At 44.7% G+C, this 27,404-nt stretch overlaps 1 protein-coding gene across 4 annotated transcripts in view; it reads right to left on the bottom strand.

The window, feature by feature from the left end:
- Positions 1-4,330: 4,330 nt before the first annotated feature.
- FEZ1 (fasciculation and elongation protein zeta 1) overlaps positions 4,331-27,404 on the bottom strand; it is a 157,164-nt gene continuing 134,090 nt past the window's right edge. For 3 of the 4 annotated variants that reach the window (XM_054005450.1, XM_054005451.1, XM_054005453.1), the window contains 2 exons: positions 11,124-11,189; positions 4,331-4,487 (listed from right to left, as the gene is read on the bottom strand). In XM_054005450.1, the coding sequence (XP_053861425.1) occupies positions 4,471-4,487; positions 11,124-11,189 (83 nt within the window). In that variant the 3' untranslated portion in view covers positions 4,331-4,470. The remainder of the gene's footprint in view (positions 4,488-11,123; positions 11,190-27,404) is intronic. The other variant, XM_054005452.1, reaches the window with a different exon arrangement.

Raw genomic sequence — 27,404 nt, 5'->3', positions numbered from 1 at the left:
TAGAGATGCTGTTAAATTCTGAGTGGACTCCATATTCATAGAATCATAGCATATTGGGGTGGGAAGAGACCTCAGTCGGTCATCTAGTTCAACCCCCTGCTCAAATCACGACCAAAACCATCTAAATCATCCCAACCAGGGTTTTGTCAAGCCTGATCATAAAAATCTGTTTCTCACATATGCGCCCCATTTTTAAAATTTTGCTTTCCATAATGGCTATACTGACAATGATATCGCTGTGTGTTTTAGCTGCAACTGCCAGATTTCATTAGCCAACTCTTATCCGATTCAATGCATTGCATCATTGGTCTTGATTGATATTTTCATATCTGGAAGGTAATGTAGTCTACTGAATCATCATGCTGGCAGGGAGGACATTTGGGTTCTTATTCTGGCTCTGCTATTCGAGACGGCCTGGTCTACACTACACAGTTAGGTTGACATAAGACAGTATACGTGAACCTAGTTGTGTATTTGTGTACACTCAAATTTGTGCCCCATTATAATAACTTACTAACACCCTCTCCCAGACTGGCATAAAGTCAATCAATGTACGTAGGGGAACCTAGTTTGAGTGTAAAAAAAAAAAAACTTACTTATCACAGAATATCAGGATTGGAAGGGACCTCATGAGGTCATCTAGTCCAACCCCCTGCTCAAATCAGGACCAATCGCCAACGAACTCATCCAAACCAGGGCTTTGTGCAGGATGACCTTAAAAACCTCTAAGGAAGGAGATTCCACTAGGTAACCCATTCCAGTGTTTACATCGACCCTAAATGTCATCCAGCAGGGGAGTTATTTCAGCTTCTTAAATTTTGCTTTCCATAATGACTATACTGACAATGATACCTCTGTGTGTTTTAGCTGCAACTGCTGCCATTGGGGCCTTCACACCCACAGAACATCTGAGCCAGATAAGGAGAAGAAAGACGAGGACTCGGGATGACATGTTCAATGAGATCCTGCAAACCAGTGCTTCATCAGAGAACGAGCATAGGTCCTGGAGGATGAACATTGCAGATGCCCTGGAGAAGGACAAAGTGGAGCAGTGAAAGGTGCAGGGCAAGGAGAAGGAGATGCATCAGGACATAGTGGGGCTTCTCTGTCAGCAAACAAATATGCTGCAGACTCTGGTGGGCCTGCAGAGTCAACAAGCCAAAGTGTCCTTCCCTCTGCAGCCCACTCAATACTGGGACCAACTTCTACCTCCTCAACATTCATTGTGGCATCAGGGCTTGCTGCAGTACCCCAGCCACTCCATTCTGGGGGCCATGAAAGTCACCCATAGCTTCTGACCTGTCAACGCCACAGCTGATTTTATGTAGCTGAAATGGGCATGCATGTCCTTTCCGCTTCAGATCTTCTGATCTCTTAATTTAGTAAATTTTATTAAGTTTTTAATATATTTGCTTTTAAATTGCCCAGGTTCTGTTTTTTTCGTGGGGTTTTGGTGGGGATTGCGCTGATTTGGTTACAGAATAAAATTCTGTGATTTGAAACATAATTCATCTTTATTAGTTAAAAACATATGCTGGCTGGTGCTCATCAGTTCTGAAAGTGACCTGTTACTGCACAGTGCCACACAACTCATAAGATTAGTCACAAGCACTAATAACAGATGCATTGATAATGTTATATCTCTACATGTACAGCAATCACCACAGGAGTCATATCGGGCCACAGAAGAGCAGGCCAGGTAGAGCACAATACAACCGCACACACTACTCTGGTTCACTATTAAAATGGCCTTTCAAATCCTCTCTGAGCCACATAGCTCTGCGTTGAGCTCTTCTAATAACCTTTGTATCTGGCTGTTCCAATTCAGCTGACAGCCGATCCCCCTCCACCCTGCCAGTAACTCCCCCCCCCCTCCTTTGCTTCACAGCTATTACGCAGGACTCAGTGGGTATCTATAAGCATTGGGCTCTTTTTCTCACAGAGGTCCAATCTTGTGAGTGAACGCCAGCATCCCTTCAAACAGCCAAAGGCACATTCAGCTGTCATGCTGTGCCAGTAACTGCTGAATCCTTCCTTTATGCTGTCGAGGTGGCTGGTTTACAGCTTCATGAGCCAAGAGAAAGTCTGCATAAGGCAGGATCACTTCTGGCATTTCAACATCACCAATGGTAATCCACCAGTCGGGGGAGGGAAAAATCTCCCTGCTTGCACTTTCTGATCAGTCATGCACCTTCCCTGACCAGCCCACACTGATGTTGGTGAAGCGTCCCGGGTGAGCCACAAGCCCTTACACAGCCATGGAAAAGCAGCCTTTTTCTGTTGATGTACTCTGTGGAAAGGTGGTCTGGTGCCAAAATAGGGATTTGTGTGCTGTCTATCATCCACCTGCAGGTCGGGAACCCGATTGCTGCAAATCTATTCACTGTGTTCTGCGCATTGTTGAGAGTCACATTCCTGAGTAGCAGGAGGAGATTAATGGCCCTGCGAACTTGCATGACATGGGCCCCTGAGGTGGTTTTTTCCAACTCCAAATTGATTCCTCACTGCCTTATTTAGACACCTGACTCCAAGAGAGGAACCATCAGCTGAGATAGGCATCTCCCTCCTGGAGTTCTCTCTCGGAAGGGGCAGGGCTTAGAATTGCCTATTAGCTAGTTTAGGCAGCTCCCTCCTCAGAGGGCTGGCTTTTGTGGATTCCATCCTGGGCGCTTGTCTTTCCCCATGCATTGTACCTGGAACCCAGGTTACCTAACTCTGAGCTGTGGGGTCCACTGGTGACAAGATTCCCAAAAGTGAGGCATTGCAATGCCTAAGCCCCTTTGTGTATCTAGCCCCTAGTTTTTAAAGAGGCTTGCTAAACTGTGCTGTGAAATTTGAATCTGGTTTCTGTGTAAATTCCCATCTGTGTGTGTACTCAGTAAGTAACTGGGCATATAAATGTTCACTTCCATGTGCAAAGATGGGATTTTGTCTATGTACCTGCAACACAACTCACTCAGCCTCTTGGCAGTTTAGGGGATTAGCTCCTTCCAGGTCTGATGCCCTTTCTTTGCACAAGGGGGCCCCCCTTTCTCTCTCTGTCTGGGACTCAGCGTACTCCTTCATGAGTCCTGCTGCAAGATCACAGTTGTTCTCCCCTTCTGTGATATCAAAGTCTCATTGGACGACTGTCCCAGGCAGTCTTTGGCTGGCTGGTAGGGGAACCCAGGCTTACCCACTATTCTGGGATCCAGTCCTGGGACCCTATTTCCAGTAACTATGGTCTACTTGCATCTTTCCCCTGGACTCCTTTCTATTTCTCTAGTCCTATCTTCTGGCCTTCCCCTCTTTTCAGTTTTATCAGTCCAAATTCCTTCCTCCCAACAGGTAATTGCAGACTACCTAACTCTGTAGCCCCAAACACACCTCTCTTCTCCCAGGGAGAAACTACAGACTACTTTCCTTAAAGCCCCTTTACTGCCAACTTTCTGGCTTTATAACATCCCCACCTATTCCCTCTCAGCTGGGCTCCATCTTCAATTAGCCTCTCAATCCCTGGCTCTTCCCCAAAAACAAGTTAATTGGCAACATTTAACCTGCTCTGTCTTGTGTGAGGTGGACACCCTATCAGAGTGCCAACTATTAGCCAAGTATTAGGTACAATTATGAGGGACCTTTGAAAATTGACTACACCTGCTACACAATTACTCTGTGTAGCAGATAAAATGGACTCTGATCCAGATGAGTTAATCAAGACACCATCACTTCAGAATCAGTAAGAAGTTAGAATGATGTTACCAGTGATGGATTTGGCTTAGGAGTTTAGAGCATAGATACATGGGGATGTAGAAGTGAATATTCCTGATTCATGCAAAGGCTCGGACTGGCATGTTAGCTCATCTATTTATGACTCTATGGACAGTTTCCACTTCCACTGAGAATTCTACTATAGGATCATAGAAGATTAGGGTTGGATGAGACCTCAGAAGGTCCATCTAGTCTGTCTTCTGCTTAACATTTTGTAAAACAAATCTCTGGCTCCAAAGAACTCTTTTAAGGTAAAGAGCATAAACTATTTTCTTTTCCAAAGTTACATTTGTCTGTTTGAGGGGGGTAAGGAGCCCAGCCATGAGAATCTGAATTCAAAGCTGGTGTAAGGCAGCTGCTTCTCCAAGAAGTGTGACAACTTTTAATTAAATGAAAGTTTATTTCAGTATTTCAAAATTAGTCCCATAGTGTGATATGTTTTGGGAAGCTGGAACAAAAATACTTAGTGTGTGGTGAAGGACTGTCTCTTCATTATGTCAGGTGGCAAAGAGAGAAAATAGCAGCACCTGCCTTCACTTTTGCATTCAATGATTACTAGGACTAGAAGCCAACAGCAAAGGAATATTTTTTGCTTATGTTTAATCCAGGTTAATGCTATACATTTTTAAATACATGTTTTGGAGTTTACTCTATCATGCAGTCCCTGTGATGGAATGACTCTGGCCTTGTTGTCTCGTGTTGCACTGCGGCTCCAAACGCAGATTAGGTAGGGCAGAGCACTGGAAGAGAGAAAATGAGATAGTTCAGGACCTGGTTGCTCTAGTAGGAGGCAGGAAAATATTTCACTTCTTTGATATGTAGTGACTGAGAACACTGGCACACAAGAGCACTGTTTCTAACACAAACATTGCAGATGGTTATCACTAGCATGGACTGTCCCTGCAATGGTTCAATAGCTCCACACTACAACTCTGGACTTTGCTGTAGTTTTTTTTGCACTGGATACCCACACAGCTGAAGAAAGAAACTATGCTTCATCCATCTCTGCTTCTGCTGCCTTGGTGTAGCAAGGAAGGGAAGGGGTATAACCAGACAGCAGCCCACAGCTGGTGGCTGGTCCCATAGGTACTATTACCAGCTGGTGGGGTTTAGAGTAGCCCCTAGAGTAGCCACATGGTGAGGCTCTGACTGGTGTAAAAGTGGTCAAAGAATCAGGGAGCCATAATCAGCTTCCCAACATTTCCCCCATCTCTTCTGTGCCCAGCTGAAACTGGGCACAGAAGAGACTCTAGGCCTCTAGTATTACAGTGTACTAGTGTATTACACACAAAACAACACAGGAAAAGAACATGAAGGTTGCAAAGTCAGTCAGGAGATAGACAATGCCAGAATTCAGGTTGTGGGTAGAAGTAGTCCTGTGGAAAAAATGTATGTGATTATGTAATTAAAGACTGTCATAATGCATATAGGCTGTGCAGGCAACCTTAATTCTGGCATTTCTTACCTTTTGAGTGCTTGACTTTGCAAACTTAATAATGTTCTTTTAATTTTTGGTGTAATTACCGAGTTTTAAAAAAAAAAGCAAACTGAAAAACCAGAAATTGCATCACGTAGCATCATATGGACATTAACATGGGTCATTAGCAGGACTGGAACCTTTAGGTCCACTGCACAGAGCTCTGAGGAGCTAATGGAGTAACTAATAGAATTAGTAGACTGTAATCCTCTACGTGGACCAGCTCTTGAGGGGGATGGGACACTTTGCCAGTGGGTTTCCCTGATATTTGCTGAGAGCAGAGGAACGGAGAGACTCAGGAATCTTGGATTCCATTCCAGGCTCTGAAGGGGAATGTTCTCTAATGGGCACAGACTGTTCTGTCCATTTTCCCCAAGCTTGAAGCCTTCTGCCCCTTCCCCTCCAACTCACCCCTGTCCAAGTCCCAGCTCTTTCCCACTACTGGCTCCTTGTCCCAATCCTATTCCTGTCACCTAGTCAGTACCAGTTTCCACTCCTCAGAATTCTCAACCCAGCCTCACTCTTCTTGCCCGGACAGTCCTAGTCTCCCCCTTTGGACTCCCTGTCCCAGTCTTCTCCCCTCCATCCCAGTGTTCACCCCATTCTTCCAGTTCCAGTCTCTTTGCCCAGCCAGTTCCTGTTCCCCTCCTAGCTCCTCCTCTGAAACATCTCTCTCCCTGCCCCACCTCCAGTCACCCCCACATTCGCATTCCCCATCCCCACTGGCTCCCAGTCTCAGTCTCCCTCCCAGTGTTCTTTTTCCAGTGTTTGTGTCCCTTCCTATCTGACTCTTTTTCCCAGTCTTTGCTGAGCAAATCCCAATTCTCCCCCCACAACCTGGCTCCTTGTCAGATCTGTCTTCTCCCCCATTCCCTCTGTACCACAGGTTCCCAGTCCTAGTCTCCTTTTTACAGTCCTCCCTTCCCCTTCCTGTTTTCTCATCCTATTTCAGTTTCCCAACCACCCACTGGTTCCTAGGCCTTGCCCAATTTCTCTCTCTGGCTCCCAGTCCCAGTCTCTCTGCCCAATCATTCGCAATGTCCTCTGTGTCCCAGATCCTAGTCCAGGTCTTCTTGCCCAGCCAGTCTCAGTTTCCCCATAACTCCCAGTCCCAGCTTCTCTTTGGCTCCCTTCCAATCTCTAATTCCAGTCTCCCTTCACTCTACCTCAGCTCCTTGTTCCAATCTACACCCCTCACATCCACCAGGTCTGGCTCTTGTCCTCTCTGCTTTTGATTCAGGCAGCTTCCACATTGCCTTGGCATCAGCAGGCAGGGCATTGAGAGCATACGAGAGACAGCCTGCGTACATAAGAGCATAAGAATGGTCCATCTACCCCAGTACCCTGTTTTCTGACAATGGCCAGATGCTTCAGAGGGAATGAACAGAGCAGGGCAATTATTGAGTGATCCATCCCCTGTCATTCATTCACAGCATCTGGCAGTCAGAGGCATGGGTTGCATCCCTGACCATCTTGTATAATAACCATTGATGGACTTATCTTCCATGAACTTATCTAATTCTTTTTTGAACCCACTTATACTTTTGAACTTCACAACATCCACTGGCAATGAGTTCCACAGGTTGACCATGTGTTATGTGATAGTGCTTCCTTTGGTTTGTTTTAAACCTATGGCCTATTCATTTCATTTGGTGGCCTGTCATTTGGATGTTACGTGAAGGGGTAAATAACACTTCCTTATTCACTTTCTCCATACCATTCATTATTTGATAGACCTCTATCATATTACCCCTCGGGCATCTCTTTTTCAAGCTGAAAAGTCCCAGTCTTTGTAATCTCTCCTCACATGGAAGCTATTTCATACCCCTAATCATTTCTGTTGCCCTTCTCTGTACCTTTTCCAATTCTAATCTATCTTTTTGGAGATGGGGGGGACCAGAACTGCACAAGGGATGGGTGTACAATGGCTTATTATAGTGGCATTATATTTTCAGTCTTATTATCTATCCCTTTCCTCATGGGGCCTAACGTTCTGTTCACTTTATTGACTGCTGCTGCACATGAAGCAGATGTTTTCAGAGAACTATCGATGCTCTTTTTCTTGATCTGGTAACAGCTCATTTAAACCCCATCATTTTCTATGTATAATTGGGATTGTGTTTTGCAATGTGCATTACTTTGCATTTATCAACATTTTGTTGCCCAGTCATCCAGTTTTGTGAGATCCCTTTGTAACTCTTCACAGTCTGCTATGGATTTAACTATCTTACGTAATTTTGTATCACCTGCAAACGTTGCCACCTCACTGTTTTCCCTTTTTTTTCCAGATCATTTATGAATATGTTGAACAGCACTGGTCCCAGTACAGATCCCTGGGGGACCCCTCTATTTACCTCTCTCCACTGTAGAAACTGGCCATTTATTCCTAACCTTTGTTACCTGTCTTTTAACCAGTTACTGATCCATGAGTAGACCTTCCCTTTTATCCCATTACTGCTTGCTTCGCTTAAGAGCCTTTGGAGAAACTTGCAAACTGCTAAAGGCACAGAAGAGAGACACTGCCTCAGACAGTGAGGAGTTTGAGGATAGAAACAGGGGTACTTAGCTGTCTAAGATTTAGATTTAGAATGACGAAATCAAAGCTCTTTTAACACAGAATATCCTGATGCAGTAGTAAAAATTCCAAGGTAAATAATCACAAAGAATGAGAGAGGTGATTAGTTATTTGAAACAGCAAATAACAGCTCAGAAGGGAATTGTATCAGCTTTTTCAGGAATAGGGGAGGAAAAAGTTCAAAGGCTGAGACTTTTATTGGAAGAAAGACAAAGTGCACTTCTGTGGATTCAAGAAGCACCAGTAATCTAAAACTATGCGTGATTGTGGTGAAGGAAAAACCTAAATGGAAAAAAAAAAACCTGGAAAAACTATCAGCCTCATCTTGAAGGTAAATCTAGACAAAAGACTTAATAGGAAAAGCAGCATGATTTTAACACTTTTTAAAAATTAAATAAATAAAAAAGGAGATATAGTTATCTATTGGCTAAAAGGCAGGTAAAAATCTCTGCTATTTTACTAAATAATCTGAAAACTTAAATTTGTTATAAAATGTTTTTGTACATTGGTGTACTGGCATGATCCCTGCACATCAACCCCACTGTGTGTGTGTGTGTGTGTGTGTGTCCATCTAACCACATGAGCCTAAGTTTAAAAAAAGGTCTCTATTAATTAATCCAAATTTTAAATAAAAACATTTAAAAGAAAGTGCAATAAATGTATGGAATTAAATGCAGTTAAAAGCTTAAACTTTTTTCTAAACCCCTTAGGTAAAGTAAAGTAATAAGTACACATATAAAATGTTTTATTGCTTCTTTATTAAGAACGTGGGTTACTAGTTAAAGGTTACTGGGTTAATATGTTAATAAATATAGAATCATAGAAATGTAGGACTGGAAGGGACCTCGACAGATCATCTAGTCCAGTCCCCTGCACTGAGGCAGGAGTACGTTGGGTTTTTCTTAACCATTTGTTTAATTGTTTTGTTTCAGTCATTCAAGAAAAACATCTTTGGTTTCTGGCTGAATTTCAGTTAAAATGAAGTTATTGACTTCAGGTTTTTTTAGGCATCAACTGTTCACTGCAGTCAGCTTGTATGTCTTTCTCCTCACTGACTAACCCTGATAACCTTTTCTATATTGTTTCTTTTTATACGTTGTGTACATTCTGTGTCCTGTGACCATATTTATTTGGGGTTTTATATTCATTGCAACAAAAACAAACTAATTTTGCACATAAGGCTGAAAATGCAGCTCAGGTCCTGTCAGTGCTGTTAAGGTACAATGGAAGGGTTTTGAGTTGGCAGGCCTGCAGAAATGAGACGCCACCGTACAAAAACTTTTTGGAGGTGCAGAACCCTCACAACATAAGGGGACCCCACTGAGGATAATACAGTTCCCCTGGGGAGAAAACGGATGGATGGCTCAAGCTCAGATGCATGGGTGTGGATTATCCCTAAAGACCTGCAATCTGCATTTATATACATATATCATAAACTGCCAACTGGAGGGCATCAGGGAACTGAAAAAAACAGTGTTTCATATTCAGCAAATAGGTTGGTTGCTACAGATGAAGCAAGTCGTTAAACATTATATTGAGAACTGTTTGGTATGTGTCCAAACTAATCCAGGGTCTACAAAAAAACAAGGCCAAATTAGGATATCAACAAACAGAAGGACCTTGGGTTAGGTTGCAAATTGACTGTCTTGGACTATTACCTAAAACTAGTATGGTTAAGTTAGAACAAGTCTTTACAAGATGGGGGCTCCCCTGGATAATAGACTCAGATCAAAGGACGCCCCTTGCAACCTAGTTAGGAAGGTCCTTATAGTGTTGTGGGGAAAAAAACAGCCTGACGGTGTACGTGGTGTGCATTGATAAAGGAAAGCAGATGTGGGACAAATGGCTACATATTAATCAGGTGAAAATGTTTAAAGGGGAAGCAGGATACTGCTATTATTGATGTTTTACAGAATGGCTTTGTTACTAGAATACTTTTTGTCTATGGGTCTGGATCATGCAAACGGAACCAAGTGAAGCAAACAATCTGGAACTCCCAGCCACCAGACTCTGCAAACTCATCACAGACTACAACTACAAGTGGGCGGTCGGATGAAACCCAAGACAACAGGAATTCCAATGCCTGCTATGTATGAACTTGGTATTAAGGAGACTCGATGTGGTCAAAGGGCTAGACAGATGCATTTGGCTACAATTACACTAGAGACACTGGTAAAATGGACTTGCAAGTACCATACGCCTACTCTGAAGGAGGAGTTACAATAATAAATACGCATAATATTTCTAAGGCACTAAATCGGTGGTTTAGGTGACCCAGTACTGGGTCGTGGAATGTAAGGCATTGGATCACAGCGGCTCTGGTCAGAACTGCCGACCGGGCCATTAAAGGTCCCAGAGGTCATGCTAGTGGCCAGCAGCAGGTCTTCGGCTGGCTAAAGTGTGATTCACATTTAACCTTTGTTGTTGCTCATTGTGTTGCTCTATTTATTACTGAATTATTCAAAATTATATTAACCAGTAAATTATACGATAGTTTCTGATAAAGCAAACTGGTCTACAAATATGATACAGTTCTTGTCCCTAGTGAAGTAATGTATAGTCTGTAAGTAATTTGCTGTAATTTGTACTAAATACTAAATAAGTGCTTTTAACTGATTACTCATTAATTTCTTTTAATTATTAAATTATTATGAATGATGTCTATTACTATTTACAGAACAGAAAAAATACTGTTCGAGAAATTAAACGATGAATGTTAAGCAACTGTAATTAATTTATTTCTTTGTGTGCTGCTTTGCACCACATCATGACCTGCAGTTTGAAGGCTGTATGATTTAATCCAAAACCCATTGAGCATAACAATGCTCCCTGATGGACACAATGCAACGTCTTCAAACACTTTTCCATGAAGCTGTTCAATGATGACTTACGCAAGATTTTTGCACCCACTTGAGTTTCTACCATTACCTGAGCAGTTTTGTTTGAGTCAAGATGAAAGCTTTTTGGGCCAGGACCAGTGTAGTCATAGATCCCAAGGCCAGAAGGGACCATTATGATCCTCTAGTCTGACCTCCTGTATAGCAAAGGACACAGAACCTCCCCCAAAACATCCAATCTTGATTTTAAATGTGCCAGTGATGCAGAATCCACCATGACCCTTGGCTAATTGTTCCAGTAGTTAATTATTCTCATTGTTAAAAACGTATGGCTTATTTCCAGTCTGAAATGGTCTCTGGATATGTTTGTAAAAGGCCAAGCTCACTGTTGGTCTTCAGGAAATAATAATTGTTGAGTTGGTAAAAATTATCCTGGTGTCTAGAGCTGTCTTGGTTGTTTTGGTTGTTTGGGGTCTGTAAATTTTACCTTTTAAAATGTAGTCCGTTAGCAATGTAGGGACCTTCTCGTTATCCTCCTTCATTGCAAAAAGAACTGGAAAAAGAGGAAACAATCATGAGAATGACCCTTGAAAGGCAGAAGAATTTTATGGCTTCAGCCACACACCAATGCCTGGCTTTCAGCCAGGGCCTAGAAATTGTTCAGTGAAACCAGGGACCTTATACTCCCACCACAGGACACAATTAATGAGAGTTTCTCATATCTATCAGGTACGTGGGTGTGGAAGAGGGCTATGTGTAAGCATGCATATGTGCATGTGTATGAACAGGGACCTTATAGTGCTGTGACATTGTATAAACAGTAGATACTGTGAAAATAAACAGAATAAAAATTAAAAAACTCCCAGAAGTTTCCAGAGCTGCTGCCCAGAATCAGTACCACATTATCTCTCTCTCTCTCATTTAATTAATTCAGTTTAAGTTCCTGAGTAATAAGACAGGATGGTAATGCTGATCCTGGGGGCACAATAAGGAATAATTTGCAATGTTCTGCAGCCATAGAATATCAGGGTTGGAAGGGACCTCAGGAGGTCATCTAGTCCAACCCCCTGCTCAAAGCAGGACCAATCCCCAGACAGATTTTTGCCCCAGATCCCTAAATGGCCCCCTCAAGGATTGAACTCACAACGCTGGGTTTAGCAGGCCAATGCTCAAACCACTGAGCTATCCCTCCCCACCATGCTATCATGGGGCTATCTAAGATAGCAGATATGCTATCTTGGGCTGTGATCTCATTAGATTTTTCAATACAAGCCCTGTTGGGCTAGATTTCCAGGACACCCTAGGGTTCTGCTGGAAGTAATGTTGAGGTAGTGAGTGGCAATCGCCTCTCTTGGAGCCAGGTTCTGAACTCAGGTACAGTCGTATAAATCGGAGCAATTCCATGGAGATCAGTGGGATTATTTCCACTGGTGTAATTGAGACTAATCTATCTGAGAACGACTATTAAATCAATATCCCATCATGGTGTTAGGGTCACTGGGCTGGGTAGAAGCTGACTGCTTTAAGGGAACACTTAATAGCAAGTTCTTGACTCATTAAAGTTTAAAAGTCATTCAAGAGCATAGCTGTAAACCTAGTAAATCCCAGGCAATTCTAACACTTGGCCACAATACACTCTTTCGTAAAGTGGACATGAGATTCCTCTTCACTTTCTGAACTGCTGCTAGTCATTGTTAAATAGCTTCCACCATAGGTGCTGGAACTAAGGGTGCGGGGGGTGCTGCAGCACCTCTTGGCTTGAAGCAGTTTCCATCATATCCAGGGTTTACAGTTTGGTTCAACGGCCCTCAGCACCCCCATTATACAAATTGTTCAGCCCTCCTGGCATCCACATTCCACTCCAGTAGGGAATCAGGCTCTAGGTTTTTTGCTGCCCCAAGCAAAAAAATTTTTGGCTGCCCCACCCCATCCCTGCGCTCTCCCCGCCCCCAACTGCTCCCTCCTGCCGCCCCAGCCCTGGGTCACCGGTAACTCGCTCTCAGGGCGGGTCATTCAGCAGGAATTTTGGATGTGCACAGAACACAGACAGGATTGGTTCCCATATGGTTACAGAACTGCAGTAAAGTGGAACAATTTTCAGCTTGTGTGATTGGAGGATATCTGGATGCAGATTATAAGGCTGTCCTACATAAATGAGGAAAAGTTGAGGTGTCTTTATTATTCTTTTGTTCCGCTCTTTCTTTCTATGGGGAATTTGCCAATGCAATATTACTGTCTTCCTTTTAAACAAATAAAACTAAAACTAAAACTAAAAAAAAAAAAAAGCAATGGCTGTTGAAAATAGCAATTCCAGTCCTAATAACCACTGGGAAGCATTTCTTGCTCAATTTTATTCTACTTTTTCTACAGCAAGTTACAGTGGATCAGTACATTTGATTTGGGAGAAATGAAGTAACAGCTGCTTCCTGTTGAGCGTGAGCACTCCTGAATTTTGAGGTGATCAAATCTGGAGGGCAGGTGCTAGATTCCCTTTCTGAATATTAGCTAAATCTGGAAAAGAAAAGTCAGTTTCTGCTTCCATGGCTCAGAAGTGTAAATCCTCCTACGTGCATTGTACTGTATCTAAAGCTGCCCAAGTCCTAGTAGAGCCTCCCCTCCCTTAATTTTCATTTTAAATTCTAGTGGGATCTCCCTTGCTAGGCTTCAGATAGAGAGGTGCACTGTCCATTTAGTCCACCCAATTCTTTCTTTGGGGGAGAGCCCAGAGCTGGGGCGTCAGGAGGTGCAGGTGGGGGCCAGAGCTGGGGCGGCAGGGGGTGTGGGCGGGGGAGAGTCCAGGGCTGGGGCAGCAGGGGGGTGCAGGTGGGGGCCAGAGCTGGGGCAGCAGGGGGTGTGGGCGGGGGAGAGCCCAGAGCTGGGGCGGCAGGAGGTGCAGGTGGGGGCCAGAGCTGGGGCAGCAGGGGGTGTGGGCGGGGGAGAGTCCAGGGATGGGGCAACATGGGGGTGCGGGGGGAGCCCAGGGCTGGGGTGGGGGAGCAGCAAAAAACCTAGAGCTGTCTCTATCCCTACCATTCACAGCAAGCTGCAGCATGAGGTTTCAGTTCCACACGCCTTCCCCCTCCTTTTCCTGTTAATTGCAGCTGAGGGAATGCTGGGAAATGTAGTTCTTTCCCTGCTCCAGGGCTGGCTCTATAGGCAGGGAGCTAACCAACGAACTACAGCTCCCAGGGCCCCCTGTTGGTTCTCAGCTCCCATGCTAGATTCTTGCACCCCTGCAAATTTGCCACCCCAAGCAACTGCTTGCTTTGCTGGTGCCTAGAGCCGGCCCTGTAGGGAATGAGTCCGCTATTGTTGAGGTGGTAATGCTCCTTTCATAGCAAACATTCTTTTTAGGCTGAAGTTTTTCATGCTTGCTCTCAGCACAAGGGTGATTTTGTGTGTGTGTGTATTAAATTTGAACAAAACTGGCTCTGCTACTGACTGTCTTCCTACACCTGTGCATTGTGCACCCAGTAAATCTATGCAAATGCATCCTATTATATTGTTATCTCATCCTCCCTCGTCCTGCCCATTTGTCTGCCTCATCTATCTATTACATCTTGTCTAGAGCTGGGTGAATAACATTTTTTTTTGGCTTACTGGCAGTTCCAAATTTAAAAAAATAAAAAAGGTTTGGGCCAAACCAAATAGTCACTGGTGGGGAGCCCCAGAAATAGGTGGCATTTTGGAGAGTACCTCCATTTATTCAGCCGGGAAGGACCCAAGCCTAAGTTGCCTAACAGCCTAGCAGGGCATCTGATCTCCAAAGAAAGGAATCCAGACATAAGGAGCCAGGTGAGGCTTCCAAGCCTGAAAAGCCCAGAGGAGTCCATTGGCAAATCTGAACACCAATGAGGGGAACTGAGCCCAAGGAATCCATCAGCTCAATTCATAGGGAGTCTGAGGAGGCCAGAGGGGAGACCGGATCATATTTTTAACATCTATACAGCTGCCATAAGTGGCATCTAACTTAAGTTGTGCAAATCTTCATTTGTGGGCTGAGGCTGGATGAGTTCCACAACTTCCTTGTTTAATTCAGCTCTTCAGTGTGATCACCTGATGAATTGGTTAAATGAGCACGTCAGGTTAATGGTGAGCAGTTTGGTGTGTGCACTCAGGAGGGAATAGTTTAGGGGGAGCACTCATGGAAAGGTGTTAGGTGAATGCTCGGAGAAAGCACCTGGTAGGATTGTCACCCATCCTCATATTCATGGGACACGCCTCTAAATGTGAAGCATAGCCCTGGCTCCCTCAGCATTGTTAAAGTATTGATTTTTACAAGTCTCAGGGAAAATGTATGTGAAAGACATCCAAAATCTGGGGGCCATGGAAACAGGAGTTCAATCTCATCAAGAAGCGTCACTTTCCCCTTCAAAGCTGGCTGGCTGCGCGGCTATCCCTGCTCCTCCACAGGCTGGAGGACTCAGGGCTGCATTCCAAAAGGGGCGTTAGAGTAGGGTTACCATACGTCCTCTTTTTCCCGGACATGTCCGGCTTTTCAGCAATCAAACCCCCGTCCGGGGGGAATTGCTGAAAAGCCACACATGTCCGGGAAAATGGCCGGCACTTCCTCTCCCCCTGTGGCTCTGCTCCACTCCTCCTCTCTCAGATTTACAGAGCCAAGCTGCCCGAGCAAGCGCTACTGGCTTCAGGCAGCCTCCGGACCCCGAGCCCCCAGCCAGGCACTTCTCCTACCTGGCTCCAGCTGAGCTGCTCCCACGGTGCAAGGTCCCGAGGCAGGGGGGGTGCTGCCTGAAGCCGGTAACGCTGGCTCCTGCAGCTCTGCTCTGTAAGTCTGAGGGGGCGGAGCCGAGCTCGGCTGGAGCTGGGGAAGGGACGTGTCCAGCCAGCTCTGGGTCCTGAGGTAGGGAAGGGCTGCCAGAAGCCAGCAGCTCGGCTCTTACAGTCTGAGCTGGGAGGAGCAGCTCAGCTGGAGCCCAGGTAGGAGAAGTGCCTGAAGACGGTAGCACTAGGGCAGCTCGGCTCTTAAACAGAGCCGAAGAGTCAGGGAGCAGCAGCAGTCGCCAGAGCCTGCTCTAAGGTAAGCCAGGGATGCCAGCAAAGCTGGGAGTACCATGCGCCGCTGATTGCACAGGTGGGGGGCAGCGCTGGGGGAGCTGCTCCGGGGAGTCGCCAAAAAGCACTGACTGGTGGGGGAGGAAGGGAGGGCAGTGTGAAAAAGGCAGGAGTGTGCAGAGGGATCAGAGCTCTGGCTGCGATGGGCATCGGGCTGCCTTGCCTGCAAGTGGATCAGAGCTCCTGGGGCTGGGGTGTGCTGTATGGCACTCAGCTCCCCATTTGTGATGAGACACAGCAGTGTGGTGGATCACTGCGAAATACCTGCCCAATCAGAGCTGTGGGGGCAGGACTTGCAGGGGCTGGCTCCGACAGCTCCCATTGGAGCTTTTCCCAGCCAATGGGAGCCACTGAGCTTGCCTTGTGGCGGGCCCAGCACGTGGAGACCCTGGCTGCCCCTGGTCCTAGGAGCAAACACAATGCCAAAACGAAAGTGTAAATTCACTGCAGAACTAAAGACAAAGTTCCCATGTTTTCGAAGTGGTAGAGATGAATGGGAAGCTGAGTGCATGGTATGTAGACCTGGTACTTACATCTCTGTGAAAAATAAAGGTGCTAATGATTTACAAACTCATGTGGACTCAGACAAGCACAAAAAAGCAGTTCAAGGAGAGAGCTCATCAACAAAATTGACAGATTATTTTGTAAAACCAGGCAGCGAATCAGAGGATGCTGTTACTGCAGCAGAGGGTGCGTTTGCATTTCACACTGTTAAGCATCATAATAGCTTTAAGTCAATGGATTGCACATCTGTCTTGTTGAAGAAGACATTCCCTGATTCTGAAGTGGCACGGAAATTTTCAAGTGCTAGAACCAAGACAGAAGCAATTGTTATCTCCGTGCTTGCACCACATTCTGTTGATGTTGTTCTGAAAACATTTGAAGAAAATGACATAGCTTACTGTGGAGTTGCTACAGATGGAAGCAATCACGGTTCAGTGAAAATATTTCCAGTAATTATTCAGTATTTCAACTGGAAGAATGGCGGTTTGCAGTCAAGTTTGATTGAGGTCCAGAACACACCTAATGAGACTGCCGACACAATTGCTCATTACGTAAAAGAAACGCTTGAAAAAAATGGTTTGTTTGAGAAGTGTATTGCATTTACAGGTGACAACTGCAATACAATGTTTGGAGGACTCCGGCGTGATGAAGATGGAAAGAACGTGTTTGCAAACTTAAAGAAGTTGTTGCAGAAGAGAACATTAATTGGTGTGGGTTGCCCAGCACACATTTTGAACAACTGTGTTCACCATGCAGCAGAAAGAATGAACATTGACATTGAGAACATTATTTTTAAAATTTACCAGTACTTTCATATCTACACTGTCCGAACTGAGCGACTGAAGGAGTACTGTGAGTTTGTTGATGTTGAATACAGAAAGCTGCTTTCTCATAGCAAGACACGATGGCTGTCATTATTTCCGGGCATTACAAGGCTGATACAGATGTTTCCAGCCTTGAAGTCATTCTTTCTGTCACAGGACAAACCACCCATAGTGCTTAAGACATTTTTTGAGTATGAATTAAGTGAGATTTACCTCTGGCACATGCATTCACTCATGAGTGTATTCCAAACTTACATCCAAGAAATCGAAAGGGAAAGCAATTCTGTTGTGGAAGTGCTGAACAGTTTGAACTCGGTTCAGACTATCCTTCTTGAACGCAAGACTCACAACTTTATGTCCCTGAAAGTTAAGGGACTACTGGCACAAAAGCGCATGGAAGGAATTGATGAAGAGTGTGACAAATTCTGTGCTGAAGTGAATAATATGTACAGCAGATGCTTAGAATATTTGGAGATGTGGCTTAGACCCCTTGAAGACTTCTCTTGTTTCAGGTGGATTACCCTGAGTGAGACACCGAATTGGAGTGATGTGGAACCTTGTATCAAGTACCTGACCGATAAGGGGATGCAAATTGATGACGTGAAGTGTTTTGATCAGTTCAGCAACCTGAAGAAGTTTACAGAAAGTTGCAACAGTGATGAAGAGTTCAGTAATTTGCTAGCACACCAGAAGTGGACCAAATATTTTGAGAAATCCAAAAACATTGAGTGTCATTCAGAACTGTTAAAGATTGCACAGTTTTTCTTTGCTATTCCTTCTCACAATGCAAATGTAGAGCGAATTTTTTCACTGATGCAAAGCCAGTGGACAAAGGAAAGGACCAACTTGAATGTTGAGTCGTTGAAAGGAATTCTACTTGTACAGTACAACTTCAGACAAACTTCTTGTAAAGACTTTCATGCCTTCTTAAAGAGCAATCAACCACTGCTGAGAAAAATGCGATCTGCAGAGAAGTATGCGTGGGCACATGAGGAGAAAGAAAACTGAAGAACTGGTGAAAGGAAAGGACTCACTACATATAAAGAATTACGTTTTAGAATTAAAGAATTAAATAGCTCAAAATGTCCGGGATTTTACCCGGCAGGGAGGAGAACTGGGTGCTCCAAGGCATCTGGGGAGCTGGGAAACAGAACAGTGTGAGCTGCGTGTCCTGACCGCTCCCAAAAACGGAGCGCTGGGGCAGATCCTCCACTGAGCAGCTTCATTAAAGTCATGGGAGTCTATACTAGTGGAGTGCCTGACTTTAGAATTGGTGCAGTTGTTTCGTGTGGCTGGGAGGGAGGAGGGGGAATGTGGGGTGCTCAGGGGAAGGGGCGGAGACTTTGGGGAAGGGGTTGGAATGGGGGCAGGGAAGGGGCGGAGTTGGGCGGGGCCAGGGGCGGGGAAAGGAGTGGGGCGGGGGAGGGGAAGGGGCGGAGTTGGGGCGGGGCCGGGGCCCCGTGGAGTGTCCTCTTTTTTCAATGTTCAAATATGGTAACCCTACGTTAGAGTTGCAAGCCAGGGCCCTGGGGCCCCTAAAGCCCCTATGTTCCAGGTGGCCCTGCCTGCCCAAGGGGCGGCTGCTCCCAGAATCATGGTCATGGGGGCGGTGCTGCGCTGCACACCCCCTGCACCAAACAGGAGCTGCCCCACGTAAGTGCTCTGCACCTCCTGCCTGCCCCAGCCCTGAGCCTCCTCCCACCCCCTGAGCGTCCTCCCGCACCCTAACTCCCTGCCAGAAGGGCCGGCTCCAGGGTTTTTGCTGACCCAAGCGGGGAAAAAAAAAACAACAACAAAACAAAGCCACGATCACGATCTGCGGGGCAATTCGGCGGGAGGTCCTCTGCTCCAAGCTGGACGTGCCGCCCCTCTCCAGAGAGGCCGCCCCAAGCACCTGCTTGGCAAGCTGGTGCCTGGAGCCGGGCCTGCCTCCCATACCCCGCCCCCTGACCCTGAGCTCCCTTCTGCCCCCTAACTCCCTCCCAGACCCTGCACCCTACCCTGAGTGCCCACCCCCACCTTAACCCTAATCCAGACCTTCAAATCGCTGTATCACAAAGTGTTAAACCAAGATTTTCAGAAATAATTAAGCATATTCAATCACATTGCTTTCACTAAAAAAAACTTAATATTTTTGAGAGAGCAAAAAGGTTTTTTGTACTGTTAATAAAATAAATTTTAAAGATATTGTTTCTCATCCTTATCTCATCCTTTTTTATTTTCTATTTTTGCATATGTTTTATAATGTACATAATATATGAGTACAGTAGTATATGAATATAATTTATACATAAATAAATATACATATATTGGGGGGGTGCTCAAAAAATTTTTACTGATAGGGGTGTGCAATCAAAAAAGTTTGGAGACCACTGGTTTAGCAATTAGCATGCAACACCCTACCTCTAGTGGTTGGTTCTCATAGAAAATTAAAAAAGTGACATCTGCTACCACTTATTCCTTTACCTCAAGTAATAGAGATCCCTAATCTGAATATGAAGGTACTGAATAGAGCTGGTTAGAAGAAGGAATTTCCATCTCCGGTGAAATTCCAAAGTATTGAAATCTGTTTATGTTCTGAATCAGAACAAAAAGTCAAAATTTCAAACTCTCATGTAATAGACATTAAAAAATTAATTCAGAAACACTGAAATGTTTAACTTCTTAAATATAAAATATTACATTATAATATTCTAATATAATATATAAAAGGTAAAAATATCTACTATCCAGACTGGGAAATTCAAGACGTGCGCCTGGAGCTAGAATTCAGGATGTGATGGAGTGTCTGCTGAGACTGATCAAGCCCTCACACTGCTACCTCTTTCTACTTCTCCATGTGGGCAATAATGATGCTGCCAAGAATGAGCTTGAGTGGATCACTGCAGACTACATGGCTCTGCAAAGAAGGATAAAGGAGATTGAGGTGCAAGTCGTGTTCTTGTCCATCCTCCCTGTTGAAGGAAGAGGTCCAGGTAGGGACCATTGAATTGTGGAAGTAAATGCATGGTTACGAAGGTGGTGTCAGAGAGAGGGCTTTGGATTCTTCGATCATGGGATGTTGTTCCGGGAAGAAGGATTGCTAGGAAGAGATGGGATCCACCTAACAAATAGAGGGAAGAGTATCTTTGCAGGCAGGCTTGCTAACCTAGTGAGGAGGGCTTTAACCTAGGTTTGCCGGGGGATGGAGACCTAAGCCCTGAGGTAAGTGGGGAAGTGGGATACTGGGAGGAAACACAAGGAGGAGGGTGCAACATGAGAGGCCTCCTTATTCATACTGAGAAAGTAGGGCAATCAGATAGTTATCTTAGGTGCCTGTGCATGAACGCAAGAAGCCTGGGAAACTAGCAGGAAGAATTGGAAGTCCTGGCACAGTCAAGGAACTATGATGTGATTGGAATAACGGAGACTTGGTGGGGTAACTCACATGACTGGAGACTGTCATGGATGGGTATAAACTGTTCAGGCAGGACAGGTGGGGTAGAAAGGGTGGAGGAGTTGCACTGTATGTAAGAGCAGTATGATTGCTCAGAGCTCCAGTATGAAACTGGAGAAAAGCCTGTTGAGAATCTTTGGGTTAAGTTTAGAGGCAAGAGCAACAAGGATGTTGTTGTGGTGGGCGTCTGCTTTAGACCACCAGACCAGGAGGTGGAGGTAGACGAGGCTTTCTTCGGACAACAAACAGAAGTTTCCAGATCACAGGCCCTGGTTCTCTTGGGAGACTTCAATCTCCCTGACATCTGCTGGGAGAGCAATACAGCAGTGCACAGACAATCCAGGAAAGTTTTGGAGAGTGCAAGTGCTAGAGGAACAAACTAGGACCATGCTCCTCTTGACCTGCTGCTCACAAACAGGGAAGAATTGGTAGGGAAAGTAGGAGTGGGTGGCAACCTGAGCAGCAGTGACCATGACATGGTCGAGTTCAGGATCCTGACAAAAGGAAGAAAGGAGAGCAGCAGAATATGAGCCCTGGACTTCAGAAAAGCAGACTTTGACTCCCTCAAGGAACTGATGGACAGGATCGCCTGGGAGAATAACATGAGGGGGAATGGAGTCCAGGAGAGCTGGCTGTATTTTTAAAAGCCTTATTGAGGCTACAGGATGGTCAGATAGATGCTTTTTGCTAACCCGGTGAAAAATCCACACAGATTTGGCCAAATTAAAAACCCAGAATGTCATCATTTGCATATGCTCAGTAGCACTTGTACAGACTTGAAGCTAAAACTTGAAAAATTCGTCTACTCTGAGCATGGTGCCCAGCTTCACAGGGCCTGCCTACCACAAAGACTCCATCTGCACTTCAGATTGGTTCCCAGACATTATGATCCTCCAGTGTCACTCTGAAGCAGACAGGACACACAAAAATGTTCTTCCTCTACTCTCCATTGCCCCAGGTTTCGTTCTGAAGGTTTAGAGTTCAAACCCTGCTGACATGTGCAATGACTGTTACTGTTGCATATGACAGAATTGGTTTAAAAAAGTGTTATTTAGGTTGTGAAGTCAAGCACTTAAATGTTAGAAAATGCTATATCTAAGAGTCTCCATGCAACTTTAATTTGTCTCCCACATGCATATGCTTTATGATACAGTCATTAATTACAAAGTCATATGTTACTTTTTCCACAGGATTCCTACCTCATTAAATTTCAGAAGATGGACTGCAGGGCTGGCTGCAGGCACCAGTGGAGGAAGCCCATGCCTGGGGCAGCACATGCTAAGGGGCAGCATTCCGTACATTCTTGGGGCGGCACAGTCCGAGCGGCCTTTTTGTTTTGTTTTGCTTGGGGCGGCAAAAATGTAGAGCTGGCCCTGATGGACTGTACTCAGAAAATAAACCTGGATTATGTAAGAAGGCTCTTATCTGTAGCAGGAAACCTGCCTTAATCACTCTCTGTATCAGTTCCCACCCATAAAATGGGGATAACAATAGCACCCTATCTTGCAGCGGTGGTGTGAAGATAAATTCATTGTGTTTGTGAAGCTCTGAGATACTGTTATAATGAGAACTACAGAGAAGCCCATGAAGAAATAAATAATGGTTATACAAGAACAATAATTCACACCCCATCCACTGAAAGTCGCAGGGTTCTGAGGAACAAATAGTTTGTGATCATGTAATTACAGGCTTTATCATTACACGTATGCTCAAGGGGCTGAATTAAGGTTGCACAAGCCTTAATTCGGGCATTTCGTAACTTCAGAGTGCTTGACTTTTAAACTTCATTTCTGGGGATCCCTTGCTCTTAAATTAATACTTACCTCTGTGGCTCTGGGCATTGCTACTGGGCTACAGAGCCTCCCACCTGTTAATCACCACTTTGATTTAGACAAGCTCGGCAAGGACTAAATGTTGTTGCTACCTAACGGATATTTGATGGACCTATGGGAGGTAAGTCTGATGGGTCTCAGCTCCAGTTCCTTCATCATAAACTCACTACCACCTTGCACTAATTGACAGACTCAGCAGAGGCTAAGAGTTGCATGAGCCAATGAGAGAGACCTACAGTACTCTTATTTTGAAAAGGAAGCACCTCACTATTGATCAGGAGTGCTTTATCATGGCCAGTCAGGGAGGGATTCCCTAGGTAGCTGCTAAACCAGAGGAGCAGTTTAGATGAGCATCTGGTATGTGGTTTAGGGTGAAAGCAGGGCAGATTATGGTACAACAAGCTGATACCTGGCTTCTGGGCATGGTATGATAACAATCTAAACTGGATGTTTCTAATTTTCATGGTTGTGCAGGAGGGGCCTAGGAGGGCCACACTGAGATGCATCTTGGGTACACACTGGCTACCTGGCCCTGAGGTTGAGTTCCTGTGCATGTTTTCTATAAAGAGGTGTACATTCCTAGTGTTTCAGTTAACTGCTTTTAATTTAAATTAACACAAATAAATATGTAGAGTAATACAACAAATTTAAAAAAAATCCCCAATCCCATTTCCCTATCTGGTTTAATCAGAATATTAAGTTACTTGTTAGCAACTAGATTTCTCTGACTAGATTGCCCTTGCTAACCCACAATGTAAGAGTCATGTACTGTGCTTGCCAGCCACAATGTAAATGGAAAGCTATAAAGCACACTAACATTCTCTAACACTTGGAACTGAGGGTATAAAATCTTTACCTCTGACCTCAGTTCCGCTTTGTCTCAGCATAAGCTAATTTAAATATTCTGAAGAAGAGAGGGGCGAATGAAAAGGGCAGTTGGAAATGCAGCGCCAATATTATGACAGAATATGCCCCCACGTTCACATTCTATACTCTTATAATAATTTTTGTACAAGGTAGATCTTGAGATATTTAAAACTCATAATTTGCTAATCAGTAATATCAGGGCAAAATGCACACAGCAGCATTATCTGTGACGTTATAAACAGAAAATGAGATCATGACTAAAGTAGGTTTTCCAGAGAAGCTGGGGAGTGGCTAAACCAGTTCCTCAGAGATAAAGTGCAAGCTGATGCCTCAGCCAGATGTAAACAAGGCTGAGTGGCCATTCTGTGAAAGGATGGGGGGAGACCAAAAAAAAATAAAATAAAATAAAAAAAAAAAAAAAAAATCTACATTTAGCAGAGAAACACCATGGAGTTTCATTCCACACAGACTGCCTGTTGCCTTGCTTCCAGCTGGAAATGCTTCTCAAACTGCACCCGAAGAGACAAAGGAATCAGATGTTGGCCTCTTGGGGAGGGGTCCTGACCTAAAGAGTTTGGTCCATCAGACTGCCGAAAGCATGTGGTGAGAAAACTTTGCTTTGGATCCAATATAGTTTAAGTTAGGCACTAGTAAGCATTTTATTTTTATTGTTCTTGTAACCACTTCTGCCACTAAACCTCATTACTTGTATTCACTTAAAATCTTTCATTGTTAATAAATTTGTTTTACTGTTTTTTCTAATCCAATGTGTTCAAGTTGAAGTGTCAGGATAACTCCACTTGGGGTAACAAGTTGTGTGCATATTATTCCCTTAAAGGAATAAGAGACTCAATATATTTATACAGTCCAGGAGAGGGCTGGGCAGTGCAGGTTGTCATTTCTGGGGGGAAGTTTGGGACTGGGAGTGTGTGGGGCTCACCCCGTGGTAGTCTTTAAGGCTGGAGAGAACCAAGGTGTGGCTGGCTGGCTGCAGCACACAGACATGGCTGGGATGACTTACATGCTGGAGGCTGTTTCTGAGCAGTCTAGGCTGGGGGCTACAGCAGCAAGGCAGTGTAAAGGGCACCACAGGTTACAGGGCAGGGCTGATACAGCTACTCATTGGTCTGGCTTGCATCCTGGTATGTCACACATGTATACAGAGAAATCCAGTCACTTCCTTTCTCCTCTGTGACATTTACTCTGCACGTCGCAGTGCAGGGACTAGCAAGCAATGGCAAACCTCGCAGGAGGACTGGAAAAATCTAATTGAACAAAGACTAAAACACTATTTCCCCCAAATTGAGCATGTGGTTAGACTTCTGATTTGGAGTAATAAAATGTGAATCTCTCTCTGAAGAGAATGCTGATGTTCTCCAATCAGACCTTCCTAAGCAAAATCAAGAACATAATGACAACCAAGCTGCAAGAACATGTACCATTGACATTAGGTTTCAGAGTAGCATCTGTGTTAGTCTGTATCCGCAAAAAGAACAGGAGTACTCGTGGAACCTTAGAGACTAACAAATTTATTAGCAGAATTAAAAGCGGACTATGGCAAAGAGTATGGATGGTACTGACAAACTACCTCTTATGACCATGGACAGAAACCAAATCTCAGTAGTAACACTGCACAACCTCTCTGCCACCTTTCACAGGATTGGGCACAATATGCTGGCAACTTGCATACAAGAGCTGGCTGGAGTGGACAGTGCAGCACTACGATATTTTATTCATTCCAGGATTCAGGAAGGGTCAGGGGCCAGCTGCTTCTTAGGCCTCAAAGCCCTCCTATAGGCAGAATTTTTCTCTCTCTTCTTCCTTAGTATTTATGGCAGATCTTCAGAAGAGCCTCTCCCCCTTTGTCAGCAATACAGGTTTCATAGCCAGTACGTGCTCTGTTGCCTACAATAGCCTGACAACCCAGATTCACAACTTCTTCTGAACCCAGAAGTGATTAAATTACTTACTTCCCATCAACATTATGTACTGAGAACCTAGCCAAGACATGGATTACACCATCCATCAAAGGCAGCTATTCTCAGTTTGTCAAGATAGTACAAAGTCTTGGAGTTCATTCAATATGCTTAGATAGAAACAGTGGCAAGAAATACATTCTTCCATCTCTAGCATGTCGGGACATTATTCCACTTATCTCGGAGAAGGTACTATTCCCAGTGATCCATGAGTTCCTCACCTCCAGGCTGGACTATTGTAACTCACATTATCTGGGGCAGAAGGTGGAGACAACACACAAACTTCAGATTGAGCAGAGTGCAGCAGCTGCCTCATTAGCAGGAAAACCCACCAAGAACACACCACACTGTGTTTTCTAAGTACCAATTCAAGGAACTGGTTTTAATCTTTAAGATGCTCAAAGCATTGAGGGCTGGCTATAACATCCACTCCATTGAGATAGTTATGCACCTTAGAGATAATGCAGCTAACTGCACCAGGATGAAGCTCATGAGAACTGAAGATCAGGGGTTCGTGACTGTTGAGCAACCAGCTAAAAGAATTAAGAACTGAGTTGCAACATGCTCTGAAATTGTTGGGTTTCAAGACTCACCTCCATGCAATAACCATAGATGAGGACTTAAATCAACAAAGATTCAGAGAAAGAGAGCAAGACAGAGAGAGAGGAGATGACAGATGTAGGAGAGTTGAAGAGCAGAGTCCACTATGGGCAACTATGTTAGGGGTGCGCTAATGAAATGTGCAGATGATACAAAGCTGGGAGCATCGTCAATACTGAGGAGGGCTGGAACGTCATACAGAAAGGTCTGGATGATCTTGAAGATGGGAGTGACAGAAATGGGATGAAAGACAGTTGTTCAAATTGCAAGGCCGGGCACTTAGGGTCTAAGAAGAAGAAGAATTTCTGCTACAAGCTGGATGCTCATCAGTTAGAAATGACAGAGGAGGAAAGATACCTGGGTGTATTGGTCAATCACAAGATGATAATGTGCCCACCAGTTTGATGCACCTACAAAAAAGGCAAATGCGATCCTAGAATGCATCAGGTGAGACATTTCCAGCAGAGATAAAGATGCACTAATGCCATTGTGCAAGGCACTGCTAAAACTTCATTTGGGCATACTGTGTGCAATTCTGGTCACCTATGTTCAAGAAAGATTAATTCAACCAGGAACCAGAACAGAGCAGAACTACTGGGATTATCAGGGAAGACCTATCTTATGAGAGGAGACTGAAAGAGCTAGCAAAAGGAAGGTTGAGAGGGGATATGATTGATGTCTATAAGAGGGGTAAATACCAGGGAGGGTGAAGAGCTATTTAAGCTAAAGGACAATGCTGGCACAAGAATAAATGGGTATAAACTGGACACAAACAAATTCAGGCTGGAAATTAGATAAAGGTTTCTAACCATCTGAGGGGTGAAGTTCTGTAACAACTTCCCAACAGGAGCTGCGGGGGGCAAAAAAAATTAGTTTTAAAAGAAAGCTGGACAAATTTATGAATGTGATTGTATGATGGGGTTGCTTGGGATGGTGGGGGGCATGGCCTCACCTCTGCATTATGTTTTACGTTCCTAAAGATCATGCTTCAGGGTTTCATCTGCTCACCAGCAAGAGTCAGGAAAGGATCTCTCCCCCCCCCCCCCCAATGGATTCTGGGACCGTTTTTTGTCTCCTTCCTCTGAAGCATCAGGAATGGCCAGGGATAGAGATGTCATATTGGGCAGCATAGGGCAGGGTTCTGAGGTGGCCCTGAGCATTATCTCTCTCAAGTGCTTGGCTGGTTGGCTCTTGCTCACATGCTCAGAATCCAACTGACTGCCATGTGTGAGTTGGGAATAAATCTCCCCCCAGGACAGATTGGCAGTGACCATGGGACTTTTTTCACTCTCCTCGGCAGTGTGTGCAAGTGGGTCACTTGCCAGGATTCAAAGAATCATAGAAGATTACCATTGGAAGAGACCGCAGGAGGTCATCTAGTCTAACCCTCTGCTTAAAGCAGGACAAACACCAACTAAATCATCCCAGACAGGGCTTTGTCAAGCCGGGACTTAAAAACCTCTAAGGATGGAGATTCCACCACCTCCCTAGGTAACCCCCCATTCCAGTGCTTCACCACACTCCTAGTGAAATAGTTTTTCCTAATATCCAACCCTAGACCTCCCCCACTGCAATTTGAGACCATTGCTCTTTGTTCTGTCAGCTGCCACCACTGAGAACAGCCGAGCTCCATCCTCTTTGGAACCCCCCTTC

Source organism: Malaclemys terrapin, chromosome 15 (genome assembly GCF_027887155.1).
Source record: "Malaclemys terrapin pileata isolate rMalTer1 chromosome 15, rMalTer1.hap1, whole genome shotgun sequence".
Lineage (NCBI taxonomy): Eukaryota > Metazoa > Chordata > Testudines > Emydidae > Malaclemys > Malaclemys terrapin.
Note: the sequence above shows the minus strand (reverse complement) of the source record. Positions and strands in the feature narration are given on the sequence as shown.